Source organism: Trichechus manatus, unplaced genomic scaffold (genome assembly GCF_000243295.1).
Source record: "Trichechus manatus latirostris isolate Lorelei unplaced genomic scaffold, TriManLat1.0 scaffold00261, whole genome shotgun sequence".
In the NCBI taxonomy this organism is placed as follows: domain Eukaryota; kingdom Metazoa; phylum Chordata; class Mammalia; order Sirenia; family Trichechidae; genus Trichechus; species Trichechus manatus.
Genome location: NW_004444197.1, coordinates 436,940 through 444,495, shown reverse-complemented (window position 1 = coordinate 444,495; position 7,556 = coordinate 436,940). Strand labels below are relative to the sequence as shown.

General features: G+C 56.0%; 1 protein-coding gene across 1 annotated transcript; it reads left to right on the top strand.

Annotated features, from left to right (window-relative positions):
• Positions 1-1,056: 1,056 nt before the first annotated feature.
• On the top strand, positions 1,057-6,880 carry BAK1 (BCL2 antagonist/killer 1). The gene is made up of 6 exons (XM_004389849.2): positions 1,057-1,242; positions 3,242-3,342; positions 4,720-4,855; positions 5,213-5,356; positions 6,456-6,636; positions 6,773-6,880. The coding sequence occupies exons 2-6, from the start codon at positions 3,273-3,275 to the stop codon at positions 6,878-6,880; spliced, it is 639 nt and encodes a 212-aa protein (XP_004389906.1). The 5' UTR covers positions 1,057-1,242; positions 3,242-3,272.
• The last annotated feature ends 676 nt before the right edge of the window (positions 6,881-7,556 follow it).

Genomic DNA, 7,556 nt, shown 5'->3' with positions numbered 1-7,556 from the left:
CCTGAGGGGGACCCTGACTCAGAGGGAGGATCCCTAGTGGTCACTCCAGGACCAACTGCTTAAGAACAGCAGGAGCTTTCAAATTAAAACCTCCAGTTGGAAACTTCCAGGAGTTCTAGAAGGCAAAGGTCAGGCGGTGGGGGGAGGGGGGTAACTTAGGTAGGGCATGGGGTGACTGGGAAAGTAGTTAGGGGCAGAGAGGTCGGGGGTGATGAGACAGGGGGTCTGAGGAGGCTAGGGGGTGAAGATTTGGGGGAGGGGATGTTGGCGAGAGTCCCAGGAGGCCTGGCAGGAGTGAACAGGGGAGGCTGGGAAGGACTGGGACCCCCAGAATGGGGCAGGGCACCGTCAAGGACTCTGCCCACACCTCCATCCAGCCAGTTTTCCGGGCTTGCCCTGTCCCTGAGAACCATTTCCTGAGGCCAGACAGTATCTGTCCTCCCTCTTCTCTGCCCCCTTAGCACCCAGCTCACACATGCCCGGGTGGCAGCACAGACCCCATCATGTTTTCATCTCTGTTTACCTGCCTGTGACCTTCGGGGCTTTGTGTCTCCAGAGACCACTAAGGTGCTGGCGCACAGGTTGAATCTCAATTTATTATTATTATTCCCCACAGCACCTGATTATAAACCCAACTCAGTGACCTTGGGGGAGTACCATATACCAGCTGAGCCTCAGTTTGTTCATCTTTAAAATGGGCAGAGTCCACAGAACCTAGCCCCAAGTGTTGTTGAGAAGATGTGATAAGACAATGCGGTTGCTAAAGTGCATGACACATGGAGTGGGTGCTTAAGAAACTTTGCCTTTCTGGCTTTTTTATTGGTGTTGATTGATGGAAGGGGGAAAAGACCAAGGACAAAGACTGGGACTCAGGTGTAGGAAAAGCTGTGGGAGAGAGGAGCCGCTTCGTCCTGGCTGGGTCTGGGGCGGGGCAAGAGCTGCCGCGGCCTGGAAGCCAGGCTGAGACTGGGTGTCGCATCCGGCGGCCACAGAGGAACTTCCTCTAGAGGGAGCTGATTGGAGCAAGCGCAGCCTGCACCTCTATGATCTGCAGCTCTGTGCGGGTCCTTAGGGCCACGGGACAAGCCGAAGCGGCATCCAGATACCGGGAATGCACTGACGCCCATTCTTGGAAGCTGGGCGTCGGCAGGCACCCTGCCCGAGGGAGCAGCTGCTGGCCCCTCAAGACCCTCGGCCTCGGCCCTGCTGAGCCATCCCCAGTCTAGGCCAGGCTCTGGTTAGGTAAGCTGGGAGGGTACTGCCCATCCAACGCCCTCATCGCAGCCCCAGCCCCAGGTGGGGCAGAGAGCCTCTGGGGAGGTCGATGGGGAAGGGGAGGCCTTTAGGGCTTGCCTTAGCGGTTCCACCTAACCCTGTTGGGAGCCTGGCTGTGCCAGGACTCCCGGCTGCTACCCTTCAGATGGCTTCACGTCTTGCTGTGGCCCTGGGGTGCTGGAGAACAGGGTGCCAGAGAACTGGGTCCCTTAGCAGTCTAGAGGGTGGGAGTGGAGGTCAGAGCCAAGGTCAAGAGCAGGGGAGAACTTTCAGGGCGCTTCCTGCAGTCCAGGAGCCCTAGACTGGGTCTGAGGCTTAGTCAGGCATCTCCATCTCTGCTGGGGCACATTGGGCCAGGGTCGCTAGCAGCAAGTCTAGGAGGTGGGTGGAGTGGACTTCCCTTACCAGGAAGTTGGGCCACTCAGAATGGGGGCCAAGTTGGTGTAGGCTGCTGACCTTGGGGCCACCCCACACTGAGGCCCCCTCTGCTCCCAGTAGTAAACCCCTGGGGTGGTGATAGAGTGGGTTGGAGGTGCAGTCAGCATCCTCCAGCCTTGCTGTCCTGGGATGCTGGGTTTCAGGGGCCAGGGGGGAGGGAGGGCATCTTATCTGGTAAGGAGCTACCCAGATGGGGTTGTGCCAGGCAGAGGTCTGCTTTATGAGGCCTGGTGCCCTGGGCGGAGGAGAGGGTGGTCTGCCTTCTGCATGTCCCTGAGAAAGTGGAGGGGTGGAAGCTGAGTGCACGGGTGGTCAGCCCTCCACCACGCCTTCCTGGAGGGTTCCTGGGAACTTTCAAAGATGGCCCCAGGCCTGAGAGGAAGGAAGGTGAGGATATGGAGGCTGTCCCTGGGGAGGGGGCTGCTGTGCTTGGCTCAGGGTGGGGCAGCCCTCCTCAGGGCTAGGAGAAGGGGTCATTCTCCCCAGGATGATGGAGGCATCTTCTTGGAAAATGGGGCCCTGGAAGGCGGTGTAAACTGAAAGTGAAACCCCAGCCCAGGAAATGCTCTTCACAGACACAGGGTTCACAGAGCAGATCGCTGGAGCAGGACTACGGCCAGAATTGGGTCTGGGGACAGGAGAGCAGGTGTGTGGTGTGGGTGCATGGTGTGAGGCAGGGTGGGGGCTCTGAGGCAGAAGTCGGGAGGGGACAGGCAAGAGGTAAAGGGAGAACAGATACCCTCTCAGGTTGACAAACTGGAAAATAAATCTCAAAGGAGTGTTGAGTTTATGGACTTACAGAGATTCAGAGAACCAACCTGAGTTTCCCTGACTAGCTATATGGCACTAACCACCCTGTGCCTCACTTTTCCCACCTATGAAATGGGTATGATGATGCTTACCTCGCTGGGTTAATGTGAGTTTTCAACGTCCAATACCAGGCAAGTACTTTATAAGTGGTAGGAGTATATCGTAGGCGCTCAGGAAATGTTTGCAGCTAGCCAGCCTGAGTTGGAAAACAGGTGTGTTCTGACTGGCCAAGGGGAAGTAGGGCCTTCAAGAAGGACTTCATGGGTCATTGGCTAGAGTGGCAAGCTTTTGGTAGTATGCTGGGTAGGGTGCAGGAGGCCCCAGGAGCAGGTGGAAGAACTAGTCTCACTCGAGGTGAAATGGGACTGAGCTCCAGGAGGGCACTGCTGCAGCCACACACAGTGCCGGCTGAAGACACTGAGGTACAGAGACCTGGTCGCGAATCTTGACCGCACACTCAACGTGTCCTTGGCTGCCTCACCTCTCCACTCCACCTCCCATTCAGGGTTGCCAGTAAAATGCTCAATAAGTTCTGATTCTGCCCAGCAGACTCCACTGGGACCCACGGTGGTGGGATAAGAAGTGGCTGGAGTGAGGGCTGGGGGGTTGTTCCAGGAGTGGGGGAGCCTTCCCTGCTGTGTGGCTGGGAACCTCTCTGGGATCTCCAGTCAATACCCCCTGCTCATCCCTATCTGCTTTTTCTCACTCATCTCCACAGACTGACGCTATCCTCCACTAGGACCTGAAAAATGGCATCCAGGCAAGGCCCGGGTCCTCCCAGGCAGGACTGCGGAGACTCTACCCCATCCTCCGCTTCTGGTATAAAGATCTTCCTGCCCCTTCCCTCACTCATCCCATAACCACGGGGCTGTCTGTGTGGGTGGAGAGAGTGGAAGTGGACAGGGCCAGGGCTTGTGGGCAGGCTCTCCAGCCTCAGTTTCCCCACCTTGGAGAAAGGAGAAAACTATCTCCCCGTCCACTGCAAGTGGCCTGTTGGGCTCAGAAGTTGGAGCTGCAGTCAAGGTTAAGCCAGGGAGGGGGAGGAGTCTCGGTGGAGGAGGGTCCGGAGGCTGGGAGAGGCGAGAGAGTGAATAGGAAGATGGGCACATCGCCATTCCAGGGCAGAGGGGCGGGATCAGGGGCTGAGGGAGGAGGAAAGAAGAATGGGGCTTGGCTCTTGTATCCTTGCAGTAGGAGAAAGAAGGAAGTAAATTGGCTTCTCATTGAGTCAGGTCGGCTAAACAGGGAAAGCAACTGTTGTGACTTTGGGGGAGGAAGTAAGATGGCTGCCCTAACTCGCTCTTCCAAGGGGGCTGTCAGGGAAGCCTGGGGTTCAGGGCCCACTACACAAGTCCGGGCTGCTCCCTGTGTCTTTGAGTTCCGTTCCCAGATCTGTCCCTATTTCCCTATGTGACTTTTCTAGGCTCAAAGCCACAGTTTCAAACGTGTTTCCCATGTTCCCAGAGCCACTAGTGTGGGTACCTTATACACACTGAAATAGTCGGGAGCCCAAGTGCCTGGGATTATAGCCTGGCTCCACTGCTTGTTGTAGCTGTGTAACCTCGTACAAGTTACTTACATGCCGTGTGCCTTTGTTTCCCCATCTGTAAAATGGGGATCACCTACTTCACAGGGCTGTTGTGAGGATTAAATGAAAAGTGCCTGGACAGTACCCGGCAGAGTAAGCATTAGGGATTTTGTATGTCTATTAAATGTTTAAAAAAACTTTGCCATTGAGTTGATTCCGACTCATAGCAACCCTATAGGACAGAGTAGAACTGTCCCATAGGGTTTCCAAGGAGCAACTGGTGGATTTGAACTGCTGACCTTTTGGTTAGCAGCCAAACACTTAACCACTGTGCCACCAGGCCTTCTACTAAATGTTTACTAGGTGTTAACTAAGGGGTGGGAGCCCTGGTGGTGCCAGTGGTTAAGCGTTTGACTGCTAACCAAAAGGTCAGCAGTTCAAATCCACCAGCCGCTCCTTGGAAACCCTACGGGGCAGTTCTACTCTGTCCTGTAGGGTCACTATAAGTCAGAATCGACACAACAGCAACGATTTTTTTTTTTGTTAACTACGGGGTGGGAGTAGGGACATTTCTGTTCCCAGGAGAGGACCACTGGCCTTGAACCACCCACAAAGGGTTGGGTGCTGGGATTGGCTCTCCCTCCCTGACTGTCAGCTTTGATCCTCAGAGGAGCAGGTAGCCTGGGAGACAGAGGAGGTTTTCCGCAGTTATGTCTTTCACCGCCATCAGCAGGAGCAGGAGGCCGAAGGGGCGGCCACACCCATTGACCCAGAGATGGTCTCCTTGCCCCTGGAACCTAACAGGTAAGTGGTGGCCCCCAGGCCCACAGGGACATCAGGGAGGAGGGGCCCACCCGGGGTCACTGTGTAAGTCCTGGGACTTGGGGAGGCCTAGGGAGTCTCGTCTTTCTCCCATTGTTGCTCCTTTTTCATTTTGGGTTCCCATGCCCATCTGGGACCTTGCATTCTTTTATTTCAGTCCACATCTGCCTGTTGTCCCTGGGCCCAGCCTTCATGTGCTAAGAACTCTGTTAGGGACCTGCAAGAAGGGGTGCACAGGGCTGGGGGGTCTCAAGCAGAACTCTTCTGCTGTGAGTCCAGACCCCACTGTGTGCTGTGTGCCCATTTGTCTGTTCACCCACCTGCCTCCCATCCCTACAGCATCATGGGGCAGGTGGGTCGGCAGCTCGCCATCATTGGGGATGACATCAACCGGCGCTACGATGTGGAATTCCAGACCATGTTGCAGCACCTGCAGCCAACAATAGAGAACGCTCACGAGTACTTCATCAAGGTCGCCTCGAGGTAGCCCGGCCCCTCCCCACCCATTCCAGCCACTGCCTCTCTGCTGTCCTTTCGCTACATGCTGTGCCCCTACCCATGTGACGATTCCTCTGTCAGTCTCAGCAGACTTATTTCCTGTTCCGGATCTGCTGTTAACTAGCTGGGCAGCCTTGGCCACCTATCATTCTCTCTCTGGGCCTCAGGCTCCTCATCTTTTGAGCTCTGACACTGAGGATTTGACTGGTTAGACCAAGGACTTTAGAGAGGCCATGGGTGAGGATGTCTGCACAGCTCCCTAACCCAGATGTAACACAGCTCTCCTTCCAATTTGGGAACACGTTCCACACAGAAGATGGTAAGGTTGCTAACCTCTACCAGGCCCTAGGAATGGCTTTCCTTTACTGTAATAGGACAACCACGGGGCAATCTTGTGTAGTGATTAGAGAGCCCAAAGCTAGGTCCAAATCCCAGCTTTGCCTCTTCCTGGTTTTGTGAAACTTTCTAGCTCTCAGTCTTCTCATCTGTAAAATGGGGGAATTATGCTTACAACACTGTCCATACTTAGGAAGTGCTAGCTGTTGTTACCAACTGAGTAAGGGAGGTTAGTGTCAAGGTAGGTTTGAAGCTGGGGGTGAAGCTAGGAGTAGGTGATAGATTTAGAGTTAGTGCTAATGTCCAGCCCCTGTCCTTGGAGGCCAACACTCCCCCTCCCCGCACTGTGATTCCGGGACCTGTCCTAACCTCCACTTCTGTCTTCTCTCTCGGCTGTCCCTCGGGCTGCCAGGCCAGCAGCAACGTCCACAGGTAATCTCCCTGCTGCCTCCATCCGCTCATTCTGCCCTCTGCCCTCTCCATGCCACTTTGCACCTGTAGACTTGAGGGCCACACCCCAGTGGCAGCATCCAGCTCAGCTGCCCTCTGAGCTTTCTCCTTTCTCAGAGAACCAGGCTCTACCTAAATCGAAGCCAGGCTGGGGCAGCCTCTGTGGCCTGGATTCATAGCTAAGCAATTTTGCTTTACAGTTGGGAGAGCGGTGGGGGATACAGGGGGTGGGAGAGGGACAGCAGGCTGTGGCCTTCTGGGGGTCCTCAACAGACAACATGGGACACTCTGCCTGCAGCCTGTTTGACAGCGGCATCAACTGGGGCCGCGTGGTGGCTCTCCTGGGCTTTGGTTATCGTCTGGCCCTGCACGTCTACCAGCGCGGCCTGACCGGCTTCCTGGACAAGGTGACCCACTTCGTGGCCAACTTCGTGCTGCAGAACTGCATCGCCCGGTGGATCGCGCAGAGGGGTGGCTGGGTGAGTGCTCCAGGGCTGGCCACATCCGTGCTGCAGAAGCTACCCCTGCCAGACCCACTCCATCCCTGGAGGGGGGACGGGCATATGTTCTGCCGATCCCTCTAACCCCTCTGTGGCCACCCTGTCTCTCCCACAGGTCGTCGCCCTGGACTTAGGCAATGTCCCCATCCGGAACGTGCTGATAGTTCTGGCTGTGGTTCTGCTGGGCCAGTATGTGGTACGAAGATTCTGGGGTCCCAGATGAGACTCCTGCCTGCACATCAAGCGTTCCTCCCCTCCCCTTCCTTACCCTCCCCTGCAGGGGGCACCCCTCAAGAGTACAGAAGCTTTAGCAAGTGGGCACTCCAGTTCTGGGGGGGTCCCTGCCCAGGGGTCAGTCAGACTGCAGGGATGCCCCAACATTGCATGGTGCTAATGGGCCCCATCCTATCAGAGAGGGGCTGCAGCCTACCCCCTCAGCCCTGTCTGCTGGGCACCAGGGAGATTGATCACCTGGGGAGACAAGAGGCTGAGAGCTCTTCTCCCCAGGACATTTGTAATGATTTTAGCTTTTTATAATACCCTTGGGAGACCCCCCTCCCCCAGTCCTACCACTCTGTCCCAGGCCAGAGCATTTGTGGGGTGGGGATCATTATGCCTGCCCTGTGGTTCCCAAGATTGGGATTGTTCTGGAAGGTCAGAGCTTGAGAGCTGGGCTAGAGCCCAGCCTTGGCCCTCCCTACACATCACAGCCCTGAGCCTGTGGTCCTGCTCAGCTCTCCCACCTCCCACCCCATATTGCCTTTTTGGTTGGACTCTCAGGGATTCTGGGCCTATGGTGGAGTGAGGTAAGGGAATGGTGCAGACAAGAGCTGCCTGACTTATCTATCAGGACCCTCCATCCCTGCCTCCTGAGGGTTCTATTTTCCCCCTTCCCTTCA

Excerpts from the sequence above, each read along its gene's own strand:
- BAK1 (XM_004389849.2), top strand. The coding sequence starts at position 3,273 with ATGGCATCCAGGCAAGGCCCGGGTCCTCCCAGGCAGGACTGCGGAGAC. Across the intron at positions 3,343-4,719 it reads TACCCCATCCTCCGCTTCTG|AGGAGCAGGTAGCCTGGGAG; the intron begins GTATAAAGATCT and ends TTTGATCCTCAG. Across the intron at positions 5,357-6,455 it reads TTCATCAAGGTCGCCTCGAG|CCTGTTTGACAGCGGCATCA; the intron begins GTAGCCCGGCCC and ends CTCTGCCTGCAG.